This window comes from Zootoca vivipara, chromosome Z, assembly GCF_963506605.1.
Source record: "Zootoca vivipara chromosome Z, rZooViv1.1, whole genome shotgun sequence".
Taxonomy (NCBI): Eukaryota; Metazoa; Chordata; class Lepidosauria; order Squamata; family Lacertidae; genus Zootoca; species Zootoca vivipara.
Window position 1 is genome coordinate 43,877,349 of NC_083294.1, and position 27,194 is coordinate 43,904,542.

General features: G+C 42.6%; 2 protein-coding genes across 7 annotated transcripts in view; both read left to right on the forward strand.

The window, feature by feature from the left end:
- FGF13 (fibroblast growth factor 13) overlaps positions 1-25,414 on the forward strand; it is a 270,635-nt gene extending 245,221 nt beyond the window's left edge. For all 6 annotated transcript variants that reach the window (XM_035125708.2, XM_035125705.2, XM_035125703.2 and 3 more), the window contains 2 exons: positions 20,868-21,066; positions 22,267-25,414. In XM_035125708.2, the coding sequence (XP_034981599.1) occupies positions 20,868-21,066; positions 22,267-22,403 (336 nt within the window). In that variant the 3' untranslated portion in view covers positions 22,404-25,414. The remainder of the gene's footprint in view (positions 1-20,867; positions 21,067-22,266) is intronic.
- ATP11C (ATPase phospholipid transporting 11C) overlaps positions 1-27,194 on the forward strand; it is an 895,731-nt gene that overhangs the window by 539,607 nt on the left and 328,930 nt on the right. The gene's annotated exons all lie outside the window — the stretch shown is intronic.

The window sequence follows — 27,194 nt, forward strand, 5'->3', positions numbered from 1 at the left end:
CTTTTAAAACAGCATCATGCCACTTTAACCAGTCATTACTTTCCCCAAATAATTATGTTAAGAGTGTTGAGAGTTGTTAGGCGATCCTCACAAAGTCACAATTATCAAAATTCCCTTGGGAAAGGGATTGGAAATCAAACTACTCTGAGAACTGTAGCTCTGTGAGGGTAATAAGAGTCTTCTAACAACTTGCAGCACCCTTGACAAACTACAGCTCACAGGAGTCGTTGGGGGGAAGGCTACAACTGGTTAAAGTGATATGATACTGCTTTACAGGTGCAGAAGGTGCCAACAATAGTGCATTAGTTGTGGATTTATACCGGACTGTCTGCAGATCATTCCACTTTATTAGTTCTGGTGTTTGGAGGGGCCATATCACAACAAAATCAGTCAAACAACCCCCAGAATGTTTGTTGTGTGAAAAGTTAAGGGGTTTCAGCAGGAAGTTACAGGATATGCAATGATAAGAAATGAAGCAGTTTGTCAACACTGAAACCTTGGCAGGCACAGACAGTATGGAAAGAAGGGCTGTGTTTGACCAGCCCTATAGTATCATGAGCACAAATCTTTATGAATACACAATAAAAAGCACCTCAGGAGGGGCCTTTCCTGAGTGTAATATTAGAGAATTGACAGGAATCTCTTTTCTTTCCTTGGAGGGAGAGTTGCATGTATTTCAAGAGACTCGAGGGGAGAAAAATCCCGGCTGCCTTTTCACCCTGTGCTTGTGCAGTACAGGCAGAAGAGCGATGTTTCAATCGTTGCAGCCAGGGATTCGCTTGTTGAAGGGATGTTTCTATATGAAGCCAATTATCTCCCTCTAAGTAGGGAGGCTTTTACCCTGGTTTTTCTTTTCTTTCTTTTTTAAAAAATCCTCTGGATTCATTCTGCAATAGGTCATTGCAGAGTCAACACTGCAAACAATGTTTGCACAAGTTCCATTTCTGTTGCTTTCTTCCAGATGCAAACCCGTGACTTTGGCAATGGTTTGGACAGTGAACATTTCCATAGGAACAAAAGAAACTGTCTTGTACTGAGCCCACGCACTGTTTTACCCAACTCAATACTGTCTGCAGTGACTAGCGGTAGCTCTGTGGGATCTTTCCCTCACCTACCTGAAGATGCCATTGGAGATTAAGTCTGGGGCATCGAAAGGAGGTGTCCTACCACTACGGTTCATTGTCTCTTTCTGAGCTTCTCTTGTGCTGGTTACCATAGAGTCATAGAATTGTAGAGATAGAAGGGACCCCGAGGGTCATCGAGCCCAACCCCCTGCAATGCAGGGAACCTGCCCGCAGGGCCACTTGTCTGCACAGAGCAGACAAAGCTAAGTGGGGAGGAACATCTTTGATTCAAAGGAGCACCTGAGCCCATGTAAGGCTAACATTCCCATTGCAAAGCTGACCAGAAGTATGCAGCTAAAGAACCAACTGGCCACTTCCACTCAATGTGTGAAATTCAACCTAATCAAATCTCCCCTCCCACCATGTTTCTTCCTTCATTATTACATTTGTATCCCACCTTTCCTTCAAGAAGCTTAAGATGGCATATGTGGTTCCTCCTGCCACTCCCCCCATTTTATCCTCACAATAACCATGTGAAGTAGGTTAGGCCAGGAGACAGCGACTGTCCCAAGGTCACCCAGTGAACTGCTCTGGCTCTTGGGTGCTTTTAATACATTCAGTGGTATTTCCTTCCCCTCTTGTCTTTCCTCTTCCTTTGGTATTTTCTGTTTTTGAGAATTTCATGCAACTTCTGTGCATTTCATTTCATTTTAAAACAACAAACCTCCCCACCCCCAAATCACATTCAGAGTAGTAAATGAAAAGCCAGTGACAGTCTAGAATTGATCAACTGCACGCCCACACACTCCTTTTGTCATTGCGAGGCTGATGCTTGCAGCTTTTGAGATGGTTCAAAAAAGATAAAGAAAAAAACCCTCCCCCAAAAAACTTGGTGCTAGCACAAAGGAAAGGAAGATCTAATGTATGAGAGAGCGAGCAAACCTTGTTCTGCCCCAGCCTTGCTAAAGCAGCTCCAAATGGCCTCAAAAAATGGATCTGATTTGAAATGAATAATGCAGGAAGTGGCACATCAGCAGAGGCGAGGGGTTGCCGCATGCCCAGTCATGTTCTGCCCCACCAGGAATCTCTCTAACACTGAATCAAATGGTCATGCTTAGAATTCATCCGTTCTCTCTTCTGTAAGATTAAATAAGAACAAATTCCTGTGGTTCACTGTGGGGGGAAGCTAGGCCAGGGTCAGGCACTTTTTAAAACCCTGGAAAGACTTTATTTTGGGGGGGGGCTGCATAGCTGTCAAGTCTTCCCTTTTCTCGCGAGGAAGCCTATTCAGCATAAGGGAATTTCCCTTACTGTATATAAAAAAATGGGAGAACTTGACAGCTATGGGTAGATGGAGCTGGAAGTAAAATTGGGTAAGGGGCTGAAGGGAAAAATAATGGGCAGAGCATCCAATATGATGGTCACTCCCTAGGCTACGTTCCAGCCAGGTGAAAGCCAGAGGATTCTGCACACCCATTTCTTCATCTAGGCAAGCGAGAGGCATGGTCACCAGCCAAGGGCACTTACAGCCAAGCCCAAGCAAGGCATAGAGGAGAGGCAGTGAGAGATGGGAACTTAGAACAGATCTGGCAGTCAGATAGGGAGCTATGGGGAGCCACATTTGGTTCCTGGACCAGAGGTTCTCCACCCTTTTGTGGACTGTGGGAGCAAAGGTTAGGCTATCCCAGATCTGTGTGTGTTTTCTCCTTGTTGATCTGAAAAATCCACGAGAAAGCGATGGCAAATGCATGTGTGCCAAATTGATTTCATTTAACTGCTGACCAAACTTAGCTTGTACAGTATGTCCCACAAGCTCTCCAACCAAGTACTGGTACCTTATAGGAATGAGGGAAAGATTCAGTTCACATTAAAAGTGAATGCCTCTCATTTATGCTTTCCGAAACAATATGCAGCCCAAAACATGGCCATCTTCAGGAAGGGGATGTTTCAGATCTTCTGGCTTAAGTTTCTTCAAGAGTTGGCTACTTAATACTTCTTTTAAAGAGGTCTGTGCCACAACCACCCCCACAGAGGAATTTGCAGCCTCCTGAATCCAGTCAATCACCCCCACCCTATTAGATATGATAAACCAAGAAGGTCAAGGGATTACGGTAGCCAAAGAGAGGATTAGTCAATCTGGCATTGTCCTCACCCTTCATCTGCAACAACTGAAATATGAATCAAAGTTCCAACTCAAAATGAGGCAAGTTCGTCTACCCAAGGCTGCAATATTATCCACACTTAGCTATGTTGAAACATCATTAAACACAGAAGGACTTCTCTGGGTTAGGCATTTGCAGGAGTTGGCTGCGAGTTGTCCTTCCAAAGCCATTATTGTTGACAGATGTTGTCTTTTCTGCAGTATGGTAGCAGATCTGGAAAGTTTATCCTCTCTCTTAATTTTGTAAATACATATTGGCAGGGAGTAGTGGCGGTGGAAAAATATCCACAGCATTCAGCTCAAGAAAGCATTAATTTAATAATGCCAATTTGCTCAATTAAGTGAGGAAAACATATTTTTGTATTTGCAAATTCTGTCCTGTTAATATATATCCCCCTCCCCTCCTTGTTGGCATGTGTGCACATTCTGCTTCTCGTTTAATCTTGTTTGCCTTGAAATTAAGTTTTTCCACAGCTTCTGATTTAAATAACAAATTCCAGCTTTGTGTTGGCTTCAAATTTTTGCTTTTGAAACCATGACATTTCTGACAATCATAGTCCTCTGAATTTATTGATTTTTATTTTTGGGGTATAAATTAAATGTGCAAATGAGCATGGTGGTGATTAAGGCAGAGGAAGACTATGGTCTGTGAACACAGTTCTTGCTGGGAAGCTGGTTAACGGATTTGCCACAAATAGATATCGGCTCTGAGACTGCTTTCGGAGCTTCAAAACTAATATTTCTGTGCTGACTTCCCTTGGTGTGTTAAGAAGCCGAATGAAAATGTTCTCTAAGAATGTGAGAAGAGCCCTGCTGGATCGACCCTGCTGGATCCAGCATTCTGTTATCACAGAGGCCAACCAGATGACTTAATCGGAAGCCCTCAAGCAGAATGTGAGTGCAACAGCACTCTCCCCAGTTGTACTAGTGTGTAACTGGTATTCAGAGGTTCTGAGATTGGAGGAAGAACATTGCATTATCCTCCATGAACTTCCCTGACCCTCTCTTGAAGCCATCCAAGATGGTGGCCATCGCTGCATCTTGTTGGAGCAAATTCCATAGGCTTAATTATCTGCTTTGTGGATATGTTTGATCTGTCCTGAATCTTCTAACGTTGGATTTCCCTGTGTTCTAGCACTGTGAGAGAGGGAGGAAACACCCACCCACCCCCCGTCTGCTATCTCCACACCATGCCTATTTAAATACATGCCCATCCTGTCTCTCCTCCTCTTTTATTCTAAACTAATGTGGCCTCCAGATATTGTTAGATTATCCCATCCCTGCCCATTGGGGGCAATGAGAGTTGTTGTTGTTGTTGTCCAATGACCTCTGGAAGTCACCACATTGGCTACTCCTGAATCTATACCTTAAAAGTAGGAGTTCACTTGTTTGGGAAAATATGCACAGAGTAGTCATCAGAGGGTGGGTGCCTCATGAGATGCCCATTCTGGTTAATGGTAGGGGTGGATCAGCCTATTTATATGCTCCTGACATGAATGCACTTCCATTTCTAGATGCAAAACTGGGCTCCTAGATATCTTCAACTTTTATTTGAAACTGTGGGCCTGGTTCTCTTCACTGGCTTTTCTTCTAAAGTTTCAGTCTACTAACTGCTTGGGGTTGTTGGCTATTTTAGATCTCCTGCTCCTCTTTGGTTGCTAATTTCATTTCTTCATTTTTGGCTAACCATTGCCTTTATTTAATCAAAATATACATATCTGTTTCTGTAAGATGGGACATTTCCCAATTTTGCTGGTGTAAGAGATGGTCATTCTCACCATTTACAGTACCTTGTGGTATTGATATTGGTATGTCAAAGCATTAGTAAATGTTATGACATTTTCCATTAATCCTCTTGGTCTGGTGTCTCACTAATGAGACTGGGAGATGAGGCCAGGGCAGGGAAACATTTTTACAGTCTGAGAGTCACATCCCCTCCTGGGAAACCTTCTGGGGGGCCACATACCAATGGTGGGCAGGGCCAGAGGTAAAAGTGGGTGGAGCAATGGGTGTGGCTCTTGCTTTTTTACAGCCGGTTGAATTCCAGCCACACAAAATTTGGAGGTTTCCATGCACACTGAGACATCTCTCCATTCTTCATCCAGGCAAGCAAGAGGCATTCTCATAGCTCAACACATTCCAGCCAAGAAGGGTGTGGAGCAAGGCTGGCAGTGGACACAGCCTGGGGAGGAGGCATTGCCTGTAAGAGTACCAAGGGCCACATAGAAATCTCCAGAGGGCCACATTTGGCTCCCAGTCCTGACAATCCCCGTCCCTAGGGTAAGCAAACTGGGCTGCATTTGAATCTACAAAGTAGGAGCTTACCAGGGGCCCAAACAAGCCAGTCAACAGGCTCCCCATGTGACCTCCATGTGCAAGCAGTTTTTTCCAGGAAAAAGTGGAAATGTTTTGTTTGCGAGTTTTCTTCTTCTTCTGGATTAATCTTTAAGGAGATTTAAGCAGTCCCAGAGGGAAGGTAAACAAGTCGTGCTGTTATTTAGATTGGTATCTCTTGCAAGTTTGCAAGCCACTGTTGCTTTCTCTCCTTTTGAAGGCTTAATTACCTGTTGGCCCATTTTTCAAAAGCGTACCACATCAACGCCACTATCTTTCATCTCTTTCCTCTTCTCCTCATAAATATTCTTTCTTGGGTGTCAATGGAGGCTCCTGCCATGACAAACCTTTATCTTTTCTAATATTGGACTCCGCTTGATCTTTTCTGATATTACAAGGCAGCACGTGGGGGTGGGAAATCTTCTGGCAGCTCCTACATAAATTGTTGTCATGATAGAGCCTTCTGTTTTATTTATTCATTTAAGAGAGTAAGAAGAGTTTAGCTGGTTTGGACCAAAGCGCCCCCCCCCCCCCAGTCCAATATCCTGTCTCATGGCAGCCCAACAGCATTCCTCGGTGAAGCCCACAAACAGGATCCAAGTGCAACGTCACTCTCCACAACTGTGATGCCCAATGAAACAAAAATATAAGGCAAGGCCCACTGGATCAGGCCAAAGGCCCATCTTTGTCCAGTATCCTGTACTCACAGTGACAAGCTAGAAGCTCATCATAAGCTCGCAAGCAGGACCTGAGTGCATCATCACTCTCTACGCTTCAGATAAGCAAGGAGGCAGCAACATCCTCTGTCACTGGAGGCAGAACAAAACCATTGTCGTTGCTTCATTTATTTGCTTACATTTATTTAGTTATTGTCAGTTTTTCACCAGCTCTTCATCAGATGATCCTGGGGCTGGGTGATATTTGAAATGATAGCAATAAGCTGGAAAAAACAAGAGCAAGCAAAATAAATATAATCATATTTTTTTTAAAAAAACAACAACAACACACAACTAATTTCAGCAACAAACTAGGATCATCCTGTAAATGCCCAGACAGGTTTTCACTGGTGTTGCACATTCAAAAGTTATGCATTTTGGTGAGATATCACAAACCAAGACAGGTTTGATAATCATCCCCTTTACATGTTTACATGTTACATGGGTGGAAACGGGTGGTGCTGAAATTCTCTCTCTCTCTCTCTCTCTCTCTCTCTCTCTCTCTCTCTCTCTCTCTCTCTGTGTGTGTGTGTGTGTGTGTAAATGTAATCAGATGCCAGTGGAAAACCCAAAAGCAGGACCTGAGCACAACAGCTCTCCCCTCACTTGTGATACCCAGCCATTGGTATTCAGAGACACAATGGATCTGATAGCAGAACATAGCCCATTGCGGCTAGTAACCATTGATAGCATTCATCCTCCCTGAATTGGTCTAACCCTCTTTTTAAGCCATCCAGGTTGGTGGCCATCAGCGTTTTGTCAAGCATTTTGAAATGGGGGAAGGCAAATGCATTCTGAAAAGTTCCATTATGAAATGGGAAAATGGCCATGGAAAAACAAAGCTTTTGAAAACTTTCTGGGTGGTTTTTTTTTTGGGGGGGGGATATCCCCAACACTGCATGGCCCCAAGCTAATCAGGCCTTAAAATTTAATAATATTTTCTTTTTTTCTTTTTTAAGCCCAGGTGCTATATGCGTGCAGTAATATGTGTTTTAGCGATCAGCCTGTCTGCCTGATATGAAAAGGCAGCCCCTGAGTTTGAACAGTGCTGGAGTTCTTTCATCATCGACCAAGGCTGTTAGATCTTTGGGGAAAGCCCTTCCATTTACTGAACATCTTTGAGCTTTCAGAGGAGTTGGTGGTTTCAACCATTGCAAAAGAGCCAGTTAGGTCTCTCTTCTCTTCTCTCCTCTCCTCTCCTCTCCTCTCCTCTCCTCTCCTCTCCTCTCCTCTCTCCTCTTTCTGGAGTCAAAAATGCTGGAAAGAGTTCTTTCACATAGAACAGATTCCAGATCCACCTGAGGAGTTATTATGCAGAGCAGCATGGTGAAGAAGCTTAAAATAATAAGATACTTGCTTTGTTTGAACAAAGGATCTGGCTAATTGCCAGTTTGGTGCACCAGGCAGGGCAAAGAATTATGGGTGGCAAATGGAACTTGCTGGGCCTTTTCTCTTTAGAACAGAAGTTTGGTTTCTGCTGTAGGGGTTGTGAATTATTACTTCTTCATTTTACTACTGCTGCTGTTGTTGCTACTACTGCTGCTGCTGCTCCTAATATTCAGCTGGTTGGGTGGATGATCTGAGGTCGTACCAACACCATCCTTTACAACTCTCAGTACCCCTAACAAACCACAAACCACAGTTCCCAGGATTCTTGAGAGGAAGCCACAACTTCTAAAGTGCTATAAGAGTGCTTTAAATGTACTGGGTGAATGAGATCTGTTCCAATATAAGACTGATGCATATGTACAAAAACTTAAGAAGAGCCTGCAGCATCAGGCCAATGGCCCATGGAGTCCAGCATTCTGTTCTCAAAGTGACCAAGCAGATGCCCGTGGGAAACTCTCAAGCAGGACCCCAGCAGAAGGGCAGTCTCCCCTTCTACAGCTTCTGGTATGCAGAAGCATTGCTGCCTCTGACTGTGGAAGCAGAGCATACCCGCTCCGTAGTGCGACATGTGCTTCAGGCGGAGTAGCCGATCCATAGCGCGACCCGTTGCTGGCAACCCGCTCCGAGGATCCGGGCACTGGAGCACCGCCCCCCCCCCGGCAACCCGCTCCGTAGCGCAACGCATGCGCACAATGGACGCCCCGCCCCCTGGCGGGGTGCCTTCTGGTTTGCAGCCCCGGGTAGCCAGAAGGCTAGTGACGCTGCTGCCAACATAATAGCTGCTGGTTTGTTGATTTTATAATCCAGGTATTCCAATGCATTAATCACACATCTCATATTAGATTGCATATAGCGTTCAGGGAGGAACCCAGCTTGGTCTTTGTGAATTGTCTCTTTCAGTACTATTTTCAATCTATTCACAAAGATATCAGCAAAGATCTTATAATCATTGTTCAGCAGAGCAATGGGTCTATAATTGGCCATATTTGAGGGTCCGTTCCTTGTTTATGAATAAGAGTAATGTAACTTTCCTTCCATGAATTTTGTTATTTTTAACATTATCATTATCTCTTTCATGGGTAGAAATAATTATTCTTCTAATTTTTTGTAATAGATATCCGGGAGGCCATCCGGGCCTGGTGTCTTCCCTATCTTAGATCTTTGAATGACTTGTGGGTAATTTGTTATGGTGCTTTAAATGTATGGTGTGAATGTGGCCTTACAAGGGATCAGAACTTTGGTCCATCTTGCTCAGGATTGTCTGAAATGACATTCAGCAGCTCCTCCAGACAGGGTTTCTTCCTAGCCCTACCTTGAAATGCTGGTGGTTGGACCAGGGATCTTCTGCATGCAAAGCAGGTGCTCTACCACTTAACCACCACCCTTATCCCATTGTTGTTGACTGATCATTAACTGACTGATGGTGGAGGCTGTCGAGGTTACCTTTTAAAGCAAAAACAAAAACCCTGCAAATTGCATTTCTGCCACGGAGGCAGCTGGCTGTATCTTATAATTTGATCCTGAAGTATCAAGAGCTGGATGGAAATACCAACTTCATATTGTTCTTTTTATAAAGACACTTCTAGCTCAGTGGTCATGCTGTGGTAATATGATCCTGCTTCTTGATAATGTGCAAGTAGCAAAGGAGTGGGTTGCTGAGTGACTGAGAGTAGTTACTCGGTGGAGATAATTTTCACGAAGAAAACGCCTGAGGGTTCAACAGGACATTTGGCTGCCTTCAGATTCTGCACAGTATGCACTATATGGGCATTTCCAAAAATAAACTTGCAGGGCAGGGAAGAATACTTTGCTCACCGAAGGCCCCCAGTTGAATCCCTGGCACTACTTCATAGAATGATCAGGAATGGCACTTCTCCGCTTAAGATCTTGGGGAGCTCTGCCAGTCAGAGTAGACAATACTGGGCTAGAAGGGCACATTGCCTGACCCAATATGAGGCAGACTCCTGGATGCAAAGAGTAGATAGGTGTTCCTAGAAATACCTTGATTGAATGAGTCGACGGGGTCATCAGCTGAGGTTCCTAGAGGTTTCGTGCACCACAAACATCTGAATGTCGCTTGAGTTTTGTGCAGCCCTGATGACCAGTAGCCAAGGATAAAGCATGTAGCTATCAGTGTGCACCAAAACACATAGCTATCAGCTTATGTAAGCCAAGGTGGTTAGAGAGCATTGGGCTAGAAGCTGGGAGACTAGTGTTCAAATGCCCCGATCAGTCACTGGCTACCCATGTCTCCTAAACTTATGCAAGCCCACGAAAACATCCTATCGGGTGCAAGTTGCAGCTGCATTTCCAGCACGACTGAGCAAGGGGGCCATAAGAAGAAATTGCAAGATGAAGATGGTGTGGCTTGGCTCCTAATTTGATCATTCATCTCTGAATGGAGCAAGTGTTGCACTCTCTGCACAGCAGCAAATTACTGTACACAAGCTATAATCACCCGCAGCACGCTCTTGGCTCCGCTTCTACTGCTCTTAATTGGATGACGTACTCCACACTTCGTTCCCGCCAGATTGCTTCAGCAAGCATCAAGCAAAAGAAGTGCTTTACTCTGAACCGTCTGGAATGCTGTGAGCACTTTAGCCTTTTTAATGAACTGAATGTACACGACAAATACATGTGTCTGAGGAGAGGAACAAGTATACAGTACTTGTATGTTTTATTGCATATATATGTGTTTGTGTGACACACTCAAACATCCTGTGGCGCAATGGGTCAGTGGGTCTGGCTGTTAACCAGAAACTTCCTGGTTAGGCAGGATTCCTGCATTGCAGGGGGTTGGACTGGGTGATCCTTGGGGTCCCTTCCAACTCTACAATTTTATGGGTCTATCCATATAAGTCTCACAGAAATATTCACTTGCAATATATCCCTCAAACATAAAGATCTACGGTATTTATCAAATTTGACAAAATGTCATGTTATTTCTTTTGTTTTGCCGTAGTCCGTGCCTCCAATGTATGCATTTATTTAATTCCATTAATAGTTAGCATACATTTCTAAGCAAAATACTCGGAGTGGTTTATAAATAATCATAGAATCATAGAGTTGGAAGAGACCACAAGGACCATCCAGTCCAACCCCCTGCCAAGCAGGAAACACCATCAAAGCATTCCTGACAGATGGCTGTCAAGCCTCCGCTTAAAGACCTCCAAAGAAGGAGACTCCACCACACTCCTTGGCAGCAAATTCCACTGCTGAACAGCTCTTACTGTCAGGAAGTTCTTCCTAATGTTTAGGTGGAATCTTCTTTCTTGTAGCTTGAATCCATTGCTCCATGTCCACTTCTCTGCAGCAGCAGAAAACAACCTTTCGCCCTCCTCTATATGATATCCTTTTATATATTTGAACACGGCTATCATATCACCCCTTAACCTTCTCTTCTCCAGGCTAAACATACCCAGCTCCCTAAGCCGTTCCTCATAAGGCATTGTTTCCAGGCCTTTGACCATTTTGGTTGCCGTCCTCTGGACACATTCCAGCTTGTCAATATCAACAACAAATCCGTTTATTGTGAGGACCATGCCTGTACACAAATAACAACACAACAATAATTAAAAATATTAAATGATTAAGAAAAATAATTAAAAATATTAAAATTCATTGCATGCTATCCCAACAAAACCTTCATCCCACAAAACAGGAAGAGAAGGAAGACAAGCAACGAGTTAAACAGATGATGAAGGGGTCTTTACATTGTCATCCATAAATCTTTCCCTGGCTTTCATGGCCTTCATCACAAAAACCGCTACAGCATGGGTAATACGTGGGTTTGCATCAACTAACAAAAATTTTACTCTATCTTCAGGATTGATTATAGAGTTGGGTATAATTTGCAGCATTGCATCTCTAAAGCCCGAGTAAATGGGGCAATAGAGGAGGTAATGGGTAAGATCCTCTTTAATTTTCATAAGGCAAGGGCATAAACGATGTTCTACTGGGGTTTTTGTGAATCTACCGGTCAGATATGCAGTTGGCAATGTTTGGAACCGCGCCATAGTAAAAGCTCTCCGGAGGGTGGGATCAGTGATCTCCACCAAGTAGTTGGCACAGATTCTGACTGCTTTTACTCGGGGAAACCAGTAGGAAAACCCAGAGTTTTTTATCTTTGTGGTGTCCAAAAAGGCGTCTTTTTCAAAAATCCATTCCCGAACTTTATCAGGGCTCCACAGTTTGAGAGTATTAAACTCAGGTAGATTGTATCTGGATAGAATATCTAATAGGTTTTGACGCCAAGTAGTATTATGTTGTAAAGATACAAAGGCTTGCTTAGCCAATAAGGTGTTTGAGGCATCTGCGAGATTGGTGAAAAAACGCAGAAATCTTAAGTGGGCCCTGGCAGACACAGAAGGTAATCCTACTTCCACTCTTAGGAAAGCTGCCGGAGTACTCTGAGGGAGGCCTAGAATTCTTCTGAGATAAAAATTTTGGAAGATTTCAAGCCGTTCTAGCAGCTTCTGATTCCATCCCCAGAGTTCTACCCCATATAGCATCTGGGGAATCACTTTTCCAACAAAAGCTTTTAGTGCCGGGATCACCAGTTGCCCTCCCCTCGTATAAAAGAAGCTGAGCAAAGCACCAATTGTCCTACGTGTTAGAAGGGTTATAGCCTTGACATGGGCACGCCAGCTAGATGTGGCTTGGAAAGTAATACCAAGATATTTTAAAAAAGGACACTATTCAATTATGTGTTCATCTAAAGACCATCTAAATGTGTGGCGAGCTCTAGTAAACACCACAATTTTTGTTTTGTCATAATTTATCTTTAGAGAGTTTTGGGAACAATAAGCTGCGAGCCCCTCCAGCATGCTGTGTAGGCCCCTTCGAGTAAGTGCCATGACAGCCATGCCATCAGCATATAGCAATATATTCAGATGTTTGCCTTCCAGGGCAGGAGCTGATGACTTGTACTTCGCCATATGTTGAACAATGTCGTTTATATAAAAATTAAATAGGAACGGTGCTAACAAACAACAGCTTGAATCCATTGCTCCGTGTCCGCTTCTCTGGAGCAGCAGAAAACAACCTATCACCCTCTTCTATATGACATCCTTTTATATATTTGACCATGGCTATCATATCACCCCTTAACCTTCTCTTCTCCAGGCTAAACATACCCAACTCCCTAAGCCATTCCTCATAAGGCATTGTTTCCAGGCCTTTGACCATTTTGGTTGCCCTCCTCTGGACACGTTCCAGCTTGTCAATATCCTTCTTGAACTGTGGTGCCCAGAACTGGACACAGTACTCCAGGTGAGGTCTGACCAGAGCAGAATACAGTGGTACTATTACTTCCCTTGATCTAGACGCTATACTCCTATTGATGCAGCCCAGAATTGCATTGGCTTTTTGAGCTGCTGCATCACACTGTTGACTCATGTCAAGTTTGTGGTCTACCAAGACTCCTAGATCCTTTTCACAGTACTGCTCTCAAGCCAGGTGTCACCCATCCTGTATTTGTGCCTTTTATCCCCCCCCCAATGTAGTACTTTACATTTCTCCCTGCTAAAGTTCATCTTGTTTGCTTTGGCCCAGTTCTCTAATCTGTTAAGGTCATTTTGAAGTGTGATCCTGTCCTCTGGGGTAGTAGCCACCCCTCCCAATTTGGTGACATCTGCAAAATTGATCAGGATGCCCTCAAGCCCATCATCCAAGTCATTGATAAAGATGTTGAATAAGACTGGGCCCAAGACAGAACCCTGTGGCACCCCACTAGTCACTACTCTCCAGGATGAGGAGGAGCCATTGATGAGCACCCTTTGGGTTCGGTCAGTCAGCCAGTTACAAATCCACTGAATGGTAGCATTGTCTAGCCCGCATTTTACCAGCTTCTTTACTAGAATATCATGGGGCACCTTGTCAAAGGCCTTGCTAAAATCAAGATAGGCTTTCCCTTCATCTACCAGGCTTGTAATTCTGTCAAAAAATGAGATCAGATTAGTCTGACATGACCTATTTTTCAGAAACCCATGCTGACTTTCAGCATTCCTTTCTAGGTGCTCACAGACCGTTTGCTTTATGATTTGCTCTAGAATCTTTCGTGGTATTGATGTCAGGCTGACTGGGTGGTAATTGTTTGGGTCCTCTCTTTTCCCCTTTTTGAAAATAGGGACAACATTTGCCCTCCTCCAGTCTGCTGGGACTTCGCCTGTTCTCCAGGAATACTCAAAGATTACTGCCAGTGGTTCGAAAATCGCCTCTGCTAGTTCTTTTAATACTCTTGGATGTAGTTCATCTGGCCCTGGAGACTTGAATACATCTAAACTAGCCAAGTATTCTTCCACTACCTCCTTACTTGTTCTGGGCTGTGTTTCCCCTGCTGAATCATCTGCTCCATATTCTTCAGGTCGAGCATTGTTTTCTTTTTTGGAGAAGACTGAGGCAAAGAAGGCATTGAGGAGTTCTGCCCTTTCTCTGTCCCCTGTTCACATTTCACCATCTTCTCCTCTAAGTGACCCCACTGTTTCCTTGTTCTTCCTTTTGTCATGGACATGCCCATAAAAGCCCCTTTTGTTGCTTTTAACCTCTCTAGCAAGTTCATTCTGAGTTCATTCTGTGCTTTAGCTTTTCTGACTTTGTCTCTACACGTGCTGGCTATTTGTTTGAATTCCTCTCTGGTAGTTTCCCCCCTTTTCCATTTTTTTGTACATATCCCTTTAAATCTTAATTCAATTAAAAGTTCTTTAGATAGCCAACCTGGCTTCTTTAGGCACCTTGCATGTTTCCATCTCATTGGTATTGCCTGAAGTTGTGCTTTTAATATCTCCCTTTTAACAAACTCCCAACCATCATGAACTTCCTTCCCTTTTAGTATTTCTGTCCATGGTATCTCACTCAGCATTAACAGTTAGAAAAGAAGATCAATGGAATGTTGTTCTAAACAACTGTATTGCCAAAGCCAGTAGAAAGTCAGTACTGATGGCACTTTGCATATTTAAGCAGAGGGAGGATTCCACAGCACTGGTGCCACCAGTAAAAAGTTAGTTCAAGCTGTTAATCATCAACTCTGCAAAATATAAGCTATGGTGGAACCAGGCTGATTGCGGTTGGGTTCTAAGAATACAGAATACAGATGCCACTACAGACCACCTCTCTCATACCTGCCTGCCCCATACCTGACAGTGACAAGCTGTGGATTACAGAATGATTAAAAGGGTCCCTGAAAGTAATCCAGTCTAACTACTTGCTTAATGAATAAAATCTAAAACTGGAGCATCCCCAACAGATAGCTGTCATAGCCTCTGGATGACTTTCAGTGGAGAGCCTGCCCACCCCCTCAATGGTAATTAGTTCTAAGGTGGCGGCACACAGAGATGCAGTGGCTCAGTGCTCTCCCTTTTTCTTGTGACTTTTAGCTTTTAGTATGGCTTTTCTTGTTGTTACTTGTGTTAAGTACATTTGGCTAGGCAAATTTAATTTAAATTTATTTGTTTAAATGTGAAAATAAGTAGATTCGTCGCTTTAAGGGGGCATGGCTCATTCCTGAGGGAGAATGGCAGTTATTAAGAGAATGGCAGTTATTAAGATCTGGATGGCGGTGCACAAGACTTACAGCCGGCAGAAACTCCTAAGGGTCAGGTTACAGTGGGAATAGGTTCTAAGAGATGATTACCTTGGCCTAGACAATATCGTGATGGGAGTAGCTAGGACACCAGGCTCTCCATGGATTACTATCCCCTTAGGAATGAGGCGAAGGCGACGCAGAGAAAGGAAGCAAAGGTGGGGTTGTCACGCCGGCTTGCTGGTAAGATCACAGAAGAGTCCAAATAAGCCACCACTCCCTAGCATATTTCTTGCTAATGTGAGATCCCTTGCCAACAAGATGGATGATTTGAGGCTGCAGGCGGCAAGAAACAGGCTTATTAGGGACTGCTGTGTTCTATTTGCCATTGAGACATGGCTTCATTCATCCAGATGCAGCTATTCAGTTGGAAGGCTGTGCATTACATCGTCATGACTGAAACATGGACTCTGGAAAAACCAAAGGAGGAAGGCTGTGTGTATATGTGAACAAATGTTGGTCAAACAACTCTAAGACTGTAGGCAGTCACTGTTCATCAGATTTGGAGTATGTGACTATTAAATGTAGACTAAACTATCTCCCTAGAGAGTTCACAACTGTTATGTTAACTGGTGTGTACGTTCCACCAGATGCCAATGCCAACTTAGCTATGAGGTCTCTGCAGAGCTTTATCAGCAGCCAGCAAGACAAGTATCCCCACTCCTATTTATCTTATGTCTGCTAAAAAAAATTAAGGGAAGATGAAAGAGTTAAAGGAATCACAATTGGGAGAGATGTCCATAAAGTAAAAGCATTCACGGATGATGTTATAATCACAGTGGAGGACCCAAACGAAAGCATCCCACAGGCGCTAGATATAATTAAAGATTTTGGGGAATTGGTAGGGTTTGATATAAATAGGAATAAAACGAATATGATCATCAAAAATTTAACAAAGGAGGAGATTGGGAAATTACAGGATAAAGCAGGATTGAAGGTTGTAAATAAATCTAAATATTTGGGAATCTGGATTACCAATAATACAAACAATTTGGTGAAAGGTAATTATATTAAAATATGGAAAGAGGTGAAAAGAGATTTAGAAATTTGGACCAGATTGAATTTAACATTATTAGGAAGAATTGCAACTATTAAAATGAACATCTTGCCCAGAATGCTCTTTCTGTTTCAAATGCTGCCAATATTGGGAACAGGAAATAACATCTTCAAACAATGGAAAAAGGACCACATAAAATTTCTTTGGAATCACAAACCAGCCAGGATAAAATATAAACTATTAATTGATTCAAAGGAAACGGGAGGGCTAGCGCTACTGGACCTAAATTTATACCATGATGCAGCAAGTTTCCTCTGGTTAAAGGAATGGATCACCTTAGAAAATCGGAAATTACTAGACCTAGAGGGATTCGACAATAAGTTCGGTTGGCACGCATATTTGGAAGATGAGAAGGTCAAAATACATAAAGGGTTTAACACTCACATTATTAAGAAATCACTATTGAAAGTGTGGGGAAAACATAGGCGTTTATTGGACCCAAAATTCCAAAATGGTTATCACCAATAGAAATAATTACAATAAGGAAGTTAAATTTGGACGGAAATTGGGGAAAATATAAAGATTTAATAGAGGAAAAACAGGGAATTTAAAGTTAAAAAATATGAAGATATTAAACAATATTTAACGGGCTGGCTCCAATTTCATCATATTCACAGCAGATTTAATGAGGATAATAATAATAAAAAGATTTAGGAATGAACCTTCCTTATTAGAAATAAATTTATTGCAGAATAATCGGAAAATTATTTCTAAAATTGTTAGAATTGGGAGGATAAAGATGAAGTGCTGAAGGAGACTATGACAAAATGGGCAATTGATCTGGGAAAACCTATACAAGCGGAAAAATGGGAAAGACTATGGAAAACATAATGGAGGTTTACAGCGTCAGAAGGAATTAGAGAAAATCTGATCAAGATGTTTTATAAGTGGTACCTGACGCCAGTTAAAATTCATAAAATGTATAAAACCAGAGACAATTGCTGCTGGAGATGCCATAAGGAAGTGGGGACCTTCACACATATATGGTGGTATTGTGATAAAATAAAACCCTTTTGGAATGAAGTATTAGAGGAATTGAAAAAAAAAATATTTAAATGTAATATCAAAAAAAACCCGAAGTCTTTTCTACTAGGAATGGTAGAGGAAGACATAAGCAAACAGGATGAAAAGGTTTTCTTCTATGCAACGGCAGCGGCAAGAATATTAATTGCCAAGTATTGGAAAAAACAAGAAATTCCCAGTATTAGGGAATGGCAAGAAAAGGTGATTAGTTATATAGAATTGGCCAAATTAATAAATTCTGTCAGAGGGGGTAGTATTCAAAATCTTAAATACAATTGGGAAAATTCGGAGATTGTTTGAAAAGACTTGGATTTATGTCAAATATTCTGTAGAGATCCCAAGATGATAATTAAAAGAAAGCAGTCCAAAAAGAAGTAAATTTATTAGCCCAGGAGGATGACAAGTGGAAGTCGATCTGAATATGAATTTATATAAAATTAATAAAAGTCATTAACATTAAGACAGTTTATGTGATTTAAATATATGGTTTTGATATGGCGTGCTATGGTCCATGGGGTCACGAAGAGTCACACATGACTAAATGACTAAACAACAAACAAATGATTTGTTTGTTTTGCTTATATATTTTATTGTTTGAAATTATTGTTTGTATGCATTTTAACTGTATGATTTTGTTTGAAATTTCAATAAAGATTCATTTAAAAAAAGAAAGAAAAAAAGACAAGTATCCGGAAGCTGTGCACATCATTGCTGGGGATTTCAACCATGCTAAACTTAAGACTGTGCTCCCAATGTTCTATCAGCATGTTAAATGTGGCATGTTGAAGATCTTAGTAAAGACCTTCGCCAATTGATCTGCACAGCCCCTCAACACCCTTCCTGTGATATCATCAGGTCCAGCAGCATTCCTCATATTTACCATCCTCAATACCTGTCTCACCTCATGCTCCTTTACAGTGAATATGTGGCTGAAAATGTGTTATTTGTTTTGTTTCTTGTTTTTGTTTTTATGGGATAGCATCCAATTTCATTGTCACACAATGACAATAAAGAAATCTAATCAAATTGGTTCCACTGATGAACTGCTCTTACTGTTTATAAGTGTCTCCTAATGTTCCATCAAAATCTACCATCCTGTCACTTAAGCCCATTAAATCTATTTCTAACCTGTGGGGCAGCAGATGAGGCTGATGGTGTGGATCATAAGGCTCAAGAAAGCTAATACCTGTATGGGAAATGTGAAAACAAACGCTTACTGATTGTAGTAAGTATGTCCCCATTTTGCATTTAATATGTTAATCTTAGAAGACTCGAGATTACCAAGCTATGTCACTCCAATGTTGGACTGAAGGTAATTCATTTCATTTCCGATTTTTGCTGCAAGTATTCCCATTGCAATTAGCAAATTGAAAATCAATTCAAACTCATATTTTGTTATTGAATCCTTCATAGTACGCCGATGCCATAAGTAATGGATCCATAGGGACCTAATTGCTGTGGATTTTTTTAAATAAATAAATAAATAAATAAATACCATTGACGGTTCTCCAGTTGTTGTTTTAAATGTGTAGGCCAAATCAGCAAGCATGGATTTCTCTAGCCATTCCAATCCCACACTAACAATATTTCAGTGGCTCATCCACACTTATCTTTGCTCTGTATTTCTAGGCACAGATCTGGGCTTTTCATTCCAGCTCCAAGTGGTTTTGTTTCCCCTCACTGCTTTCCCCATGGAAACATGCTGTTTACCACCAAATCAGAGCAAACAGCAATCGGTAAAGGTAAAGGGACCCCTGACCATTAGGTCCAGTCGTGAATGACTCTGGGGTTGTGGTGCTCATCTCGCTTTATTGGCTGAGGGAGCCAGCGTACAGCTTCCGGGTCATGTGGCCGGCATGACTAAGCCGCTTTCTGGCGAACCAGAGCAGCGCACGGAAATGACGTTTACCTTCCCACTGGAGCGGTACCTATTTATCTACTTGCACTTTGATGTGCTTTTGAACTGCTAGGTTGGCAGGAGCTGGGACCGAGCAACGGGAGCTCACCCCATCGTGGGGATTCGAACCACCGACCTTCCGATCAGCAAGCCCAAGCCTCAGTGGTTTAGACCTCAATTGCTGTTTTCTCCGATTCAGGTTAAGTACGCTTCAGTTTAAGTACTCCATGGACCGTCTGGAACGGATTAATCCACTTTCCATTACTTTCAATGGGAAAGTTTGCTTCAGGCTAAGTACACTTCAGGTTAAGTACAGACGTCCGGAACCAATTGTGTTTGTAAACCGAGGCACCACTGTACTGTCTCCAGCAGCCTCTGACAGTGGAGCAATAAACATAATTGGATTTTGTTAATTCAGAAAGTTTCCTGATTCTGTGGTCTTGATTGCAAACCACAGTTCATCAGTTTCCCTAACTGTGGTTTCACATGATTTCTGAATGAATTCCAAATATCATTGTATTTATTCATACACAATCTATGTCTAAAAGCTATCTATTTGTATATTGCAGCAGGAGTTGTCATGTCTTTTATGCATTGCTCAAGGGGGGGGGGGTATTACCAGTATCTTTCTGATGAATCACTGTTAGTCTTTTGAAAGACGTTACGGTGCAGAGTCCATCTATGCTGACCCGCTGTCAAACCCTATATAGTTGGCATATGGTTTCAAATAATATTAACATCTGAGAATTGTAACTTTTAAAATTTAACATTCTCCTGTTCGGCATCTTGGAGGTGCTTCAGATCTCTGAATTTCCTGCATCAGACTAGATTGCTTACAAAGCCCCCTATATGCTTCCATTGCAAATGAAAGCACAGCTTGAAGCCCATTTCTCAAAGAAGAGCGGGTACCTTGCCTTTGCTAATCACTTTAACAATTGTCCATCAGGCTTTGCAAAGGCCAAATACTGTTACCATTAAGCCTCATTCCCTTCCTCTCTCAACTTTTCTCCAAAACTCCTGTCAGCTCACAGAGGCCTCACACAAGGAATCCTTGAGAGACAGTCTTGTAAATTTAAGACCCCCATTTTGTCTGTCGCTCTCTTTGTTTTGGTTTGGTTTTACATCATGGGTCTTGGAGTAGCTATTGTAGGCTTCCAGGGACATCCAGCCTGCAGCATGCTGATAAAAAGGGTATGAATAAATAATTGCAATGTAATGGGGTAGCTAGTAGATGTTATTTTAACATCATTCAGTTAATAAAAGACCATTTGCTCTCTGCATTCTCCCTCTAAAGCTTTTTTTCAATCTAGGCTTTTCTTGACGCAGGTCTGTTCACCCCTGTCTTCCTGCTGGCGTTCGTGATCTGATAACAAGATTCTCTTTCTGATCAATACTTCTTCACTTGAGATTTTATTATCACGCTACCTTCAGGCTGCTCTTAGAATTGGTCCGTGTGCTCCAAATTGTGTTATTTCTTGCGCTAATTCTTTTGAAGGCTACTGATCTCTAAATGGGCAGGAGGAGGAGAAACCCTTTTGGCCTGTGGAAGCCTGCAAATTATCAAATGTTTCCTCCCTCCCTTCCCCTTTGCATTAGCAGATGTTATGTTTGGCACATATTGATCCTTTCCCTTCCCTTCCTTTGCAGGAACATTTCACACCAGAATGCAAGTTCAAAGAGTCGGTTTTTGAAAACTACTATGTGACATACTCCTCTATGATCTACAGACAGCAGCAGTCAGGGAGAGGCTGGTACTTGGGTCTTAACAAAGAAGGGGAGATCATGAAAGGAAACCACGTCAAGAAAAACAAAGCGGCGGCACATTTCCTTCCGAAACCATTAAAAGGTAAAAAAATATCCCGGCTTCCTCAGAGGTCTGCAGGTGCATTGGAATGCCAGACTGCATGCTTGACCAAAGTGTAGGTTTTTCTGATATTAGTTGAAAATGTGCAAGGAGGAAGTGTAGTTCAGTGGCAAAGCTCCTGCTTTGCATTTAGAAGGTCACAGGTTCAATTCCTGCCTCCTCCAGGTAGGGCTGGGAAAGATTCTCTGTCTGAAACCCTGGATTGCTGCTGTCAGACAGTGTAAAGCATTGATGAACCAATAGTCTGACTCATAAGGCAGCTTCTTATGTTCATATGGATAATAGTTTCTACAGGGCTGAGATGAAACTATCCTAATTATAGAGAAGGGGGAAGGAATTCAAGTCAGTTAGCTGTTAAAGGCAAATCTTCCTAATCCACACCTTCCAAAACAATACATGAGCTGAAACTCAGCCATCCTTCAAAATGTTCAGTTCTCCAAATTTTGCAGTACAGTACAGTTCTCCAGGAAAAACTAATAATACATATACTGGGGTGAAGTTTGCACATAAATGCAAATGCATTAAATTGGGGGGGGGCGCAAATGCATTTTTAAAATATGTATGTTCAGAGAAATTTGCAATGAAATGCTGGTGAATTTCCATAGAGGCTTTAAAAATAATAGTAACCTGAAACTGATCCGGATCCGTAAAATGCAGAGAGAGAGAGAGAAGGAAACAAAGCACAACTGACAGATTACCCATGCCTACATGGGTAGAGTTCCCTGGGGATAGGAGCTGGTTGTTAAACTACTCTGGGAGTTGTAGCTCTTGGGGGGTGGGGTGGAGTATGAGTCTTCTCTCAGCACTCTTAAAAGACTATAGTGCCCAGGATCATTTGAGTGAAGCCATGACTGTTTAAAATGCTAAGATGCAGCTTTAAATGCATAGTGCAGGTGGGACCTAAGTGAAGCACTGCATAAGTGGAATAACTTTTACTTGTGCATAGGAAGTTCCCTTCCTTCTCTTCCCTCCATGTGCTTCCACAACATAGCCCCACCCCACCCCGCCACCCCCAATATGCTCTGGGGTCTTTCCAATCCTCTGGAGCAGATCCCAGAGCATAGAAATGCACGGAAAGAGAGGAAGGGAAAGTGGAATAAAAGAAGAAGACAGGAATAATGTGACACTGGCTCTTAGATATACAAACTCTCTTACTCTTTTCTTGTTTTTCTTCTGTTCCAGTGGCTATGTACAAAGAACCTTCCCTCCATGATCTTACAGAATTTTCACGGTCTGGCAGCGGGACCCCCACGAAAAGCAGAAGTGTCTCAGGAGTGCTAAACGGTGGGAAATCCATGAGCCAAAACGAATCGACGTAGCCAGGTTTAGGGAGCAACTGGAGAGACGTGTAAATGGAATCTTACCTCTGGAATTATAGATATAAGCACTTTTTTAGCTGCCTATCATCCAGCGAGGCAAGCCAATAAACTGGCATAGGTCACATCGTCTTATCAGCCATTTAGACCTTCTGGTTGTTCAAAAATAATTTTAAACAAATGATAACAAACAAATGATAATAGTAAAAAAAAAGAGAGCCCAATGACGTAGAATGTGCTTGTGCAATCACACAAGGATAGCCAGACAAAACATAACTTGTGGCATAAAACCACAGAGAGGAAATGTCCATCTTGCTCACTCTCTCTTTAATCTCACCTGTGCTTTGGGGGGGGGGGCAGAATTAAGTAGCAAGAAAACATTTTTTGCAGCACTTAACTGCTGATTTGAATTTGCTGTCCAGCCAAGAGAGAAGTCCAATCAAAGACCACTTTTTTTGCTTTTCGAGGGAAATTCTAATGCTTAATGTTTTATACATATATATATCTATAGCATTAGAGGGTAAACAAACAGGATATGTGAACTCTATGATTTTTTTTCTCAGCTTACCATTTTATATCTCTTAAGGCTTGATATTGATAACAAACCCAATGTATTCTTTTAATTTGGGATAGTGCAACTTTCTGATTCCTTAACTCCAATGGGTCTTCTTCAGCGCTGTGTCTTTTCAAGCAAAATGATGCTAATAGTAGTATATTAAAAAAAAAAATCAGGTTTGGAGCTGAGTGTCAGTGTCTCAGTCTCCAGAGAAGTGTTCTTGCGATTAAAAAAAACAACACTGAGAGATATACATTTTTTAATAGATTTGTAGTATTCTGTTTAAAGTCCTTGTGCTGACCCTAGTCTGTAGGAACCAAGGTGTTAATGTTAACCCCCAGTCAGTGGAAGATAATGTTTTTGGGTTGTTGTTTTTCTAAAAAATAAAAAAATAATATAGAGAGGATGGAAATATCACCAATATGTAGAGTTTCTTTTTCTCCCCCCCCCCTGCTTTCTCTTAATTACATTTTCTGTAACATATTTTAAAAAACAAACTGTTGTCGTGACTTCTTTTTTCTAAAGACAGAAACTGTGGAAATGAGGTGACTTAATTTTTTATAAGAAAAAACAATATTGTTTGTAAAAAAATAAAAATTCTTTCTTTCACTTACATGAAATTAGGGTAGAAGAGAAGCAGCATGACAAAAAAAACCCTAAAGCATATCTACATGCTGTTGGGAAGGAGAACACTGCCCAGTGTCTTCTGCCCACAAAGAATGAAGCCAGCTTCAGGTGCTACCTTTAGACTGATATAACCATGTGTGGGGTGGCAGGGACAAGCACACTGCCCCCACTGTTTTCCCATGCCATCATTCTTAACTCCTCCCAACTCATGGAACACAAACTTCTGCAACAAGGACCCTATTGTATCTTTGGAGGCTCCCCATGGATTCTTGGAAGCCTGCAAAGCCATGGTTCTGAAATGCATCTGGAGCATCCATGACTCCAAACATGGCTGGATTAACCATTAAGCAAATTAAGCACGTGCTTCGGGCATCAAGGGAAGAGGGGGGCACCACAAAAGTATCCCATTGCCTGACTTTTAACATTCATGGCCACAAATTACTCAGCTAAGCGTTCGTTTTCTCAGCTGAAGTATATTTAAAAATCCCAACAGAACTGGCATGCTTTCGAACTGCTAGGTGGGCAGGAGCTGGGACCGAGCAACGGGAGCTCACCCCATCATGGGGATTCGAACCGCCAACCTTCTGATCAGCAAGCCCTAGGCTCAGTGGTTTAGACCACAGCGCCACCCTTGTCCCAAAACAGCTATACAACAAGGCAGGCTGGATGCCTTATCTCTACAAAGTGTAGAAGCAAATGCATTGTGTAAGGTTAGTTCTGAGGATCTGATCAAAGACGTTACAACTAGAAAAAGTAAAAACCCCTCCCCCCAAAAAATATATAAATAAAATACAAAAATGAAGCATGTAGGTTTTGGTTTCATTTCGTAACATACAATTTTCTTTTGGGGTTTAAAGTTGTTTATATTTTGAATTAGGAATATATGGGAGCACCAAAATCTTTTAAGTGCTTAGGGCCTCTAAAGGTCTTAATCAGGCCCTGTCTTCAAATGGCACCCTGTTGCAGAAGTTTACCTTCTTTGAGTTGGAGTGTGATAATATAAATAACTAGCTGTCCCAGCCACGTGTTGCTGTGCCTCATCCCTGTGACTGCCCCCACCCTGTTCCGATCCACGACCTATTCTGCTCCCTCCTCCCCCCACTCTCGGCTCATCCCTGTGACTCCCCCCCACCCTGTCCCGACCCATGACCTATTCTGTTCCCTTCCCCCCCCTGCTCATCCCTGTGACTCCAACTCTGTCCCAACCTATGACCTATTCTGCCCCCTCCTCCCCCCACCCCCAGGTCATCCCTGTGATTCCACCCACTCTGTCCCGACCCATGACCTATTCTGTCACCTTCCCCCCACCCCGGCTCATCCCTGTGATTGGCCCCACCCTGTCCCCCTCGCAAACCCCTGCGGCCTGGCCAATGCCCCCGCATTGGTGTTGTTTTCTGTTAACGGCCCATATTCATTTGGTTGGAATGTTCTGTTATGATGTCACTGATAGTATGCAGCCAATGGCAGCAGGTGAGGTGTATGTTCCTTTGACGTCCAATGGAGGCCGCTATTTTTTGAGAAAATTCCATTTTTACCTGCCAAATGTTTGGCACGTGTGGAATCTAAGGTTATGTTGGCACTTGTGTATTGGTACTGGACGCTGTGTCCAAATTTGAATGCAATCGGTCAAGCAGTTTCCGAGAAAAGTGGAAATCCCAAACATGGACCTTTACATTTTTATATAGAGAGATGGGGCCATGGGGGAGGGCTGACACACCTGTTCCTGCTGCTCCTACCATGTGCTCACATTAACCTAATTGTAACACCTGAAGGAGGCTTAAAGTGCAAGGGGCTATCAGATAGATGTATTGCAGTCCTGCCATGGAAAGGAGCAAGCTCCCGGGTAATATTTAAGGGGTTTTGCCTTGCATGAACGGCAGTCATAGTGGTGTGACAATGGCCTGGTGGGATAAGGGAGGGATATGATGCATTCCTACAAGGAGCCCATCTGCCTCCTGATCTCTGCCTGCAGCAGAGTTTTGATTGTGCCCTCCTTTTCCTTTTTTTTAAAAGCAAAAACCTATATATGTTTTTAAAAAATTCATTAGGTTTTCATTTAGTTCCTCATATCCGTTGCATGGGAGAAAGTTGGAATATTGGCTTAAGAGTTGCATGACATGTTACGATTTCGTGCATTGCTCAACGTCAGCATCCGTTGCAGATTTGTACAAAGCTGACATGGATTGGTTTGAGCTGTTTCAGACTGCTTTGTACAAGGAGATGTTTATTATTTGTTGTATACAACCATGCACTGAATAAACTTATTTATATTAAGATGTACTTTCTAAAAAAAACAGCTTGTGGATTTGTTCAAAAAACTGGATCGTTTCGACTGGCTTGTCTGGAGAAATGGGAGGCATGCAAGACACCTCCTCAGAGGTTGTTCAGATTGGGAATGAGTGAAACGAGAAAACCCGGAGAGTTAAAACTCAGGTCCCAATTCCCACTCACATGTAACCAGCACTCCTTACTAGGACTGAAGTCCCTTTGAACTGCATAGCAGTCTTCGCTGACCTGGTGCCCTCCAGGCATTTTGGATTTCATTTTCCATCACCTCTGACCATTGTCGATGCTGATTTTGGTGCTTAGGTCTGGACTGCTATAAGCTCAAACTGCATGGGAGCCTTGTGACCTGTTTTTAATGATTTTTAAAAAACAAAACACTACAGGTGAGAATGATCAGTTGAAACTGCCAGAGGAGGGGGTGCTTAGCCCTTTCCCCACTACAAATTGTCACTCAATCTGTGTCCCCACCACCGTGACCACCACAAGGTTTTCACTGAGCATTTTCCTACATTTAAAGCCCCACGGAGGGTAGGGAACTGCTGAGACAAGGATATTTGGAGTACAGGAATGGTTCAGCACTTTCCCAAGCACCCCTCTCAGATGGGATCCCTGCTCCCTTTCAACAAAAGCAGCTTAGCTTCCAAACGAGATGTGGCCTTTGATTAAGTGAGTCAAAGAGTTCCTCGTAGGAAAGAGAAGTTGTGTGTCACATTTTGGGGGGCTGACAAAGATTAATCACCCCTCCTTTTTCTTTCTTTTTAATTTCCTGCACTGCTCAAGACCAATCAATATCTCATTGTCAGCACAACCCAGAAGACCATCTCTGAGCCTCTATATTTCTTTCAGCAAAGTGAGGCCATCCATGTATATCTTTGCAGATGGGATTCCACCACATTAGAAAAAATATCAGGACCAATTTTCGAGGTGGTTTCTGAATATTAGGATATTTTCCAGAATGGGACTCTAAAAAATAAATATATGACTGGAAGGTACAAGACATGGCTGTAAGCTGGTTGAATGTTGGAGTGAACAAAATCTCTCTCTCTCTCTCTCTCTCTCTCTCTCTCTCTCTCTCTCTCTCTCTCTCTCTCTCTCCTTCCTCTCTTTCTCTCTCTCTCTCCCCTTCTCTCTCTCTGCCTCTCCATCTCCTCCCTCTCTTTCTCTCTCTCTCTCCCTCTCCCTCTCTCCCTCTCTTTCTCTCTCTCTCTCTCTCTATCCCTCTCCCCTTCTCTCTCTCTCTCCCTCTCCCCCTCTTTGTCTCTTTTCCTCCCTCCCTCCCTCTCCCTCTCCCCTTCTCTCCCTCCCTCTCCCTCTCCCCTTCTCTC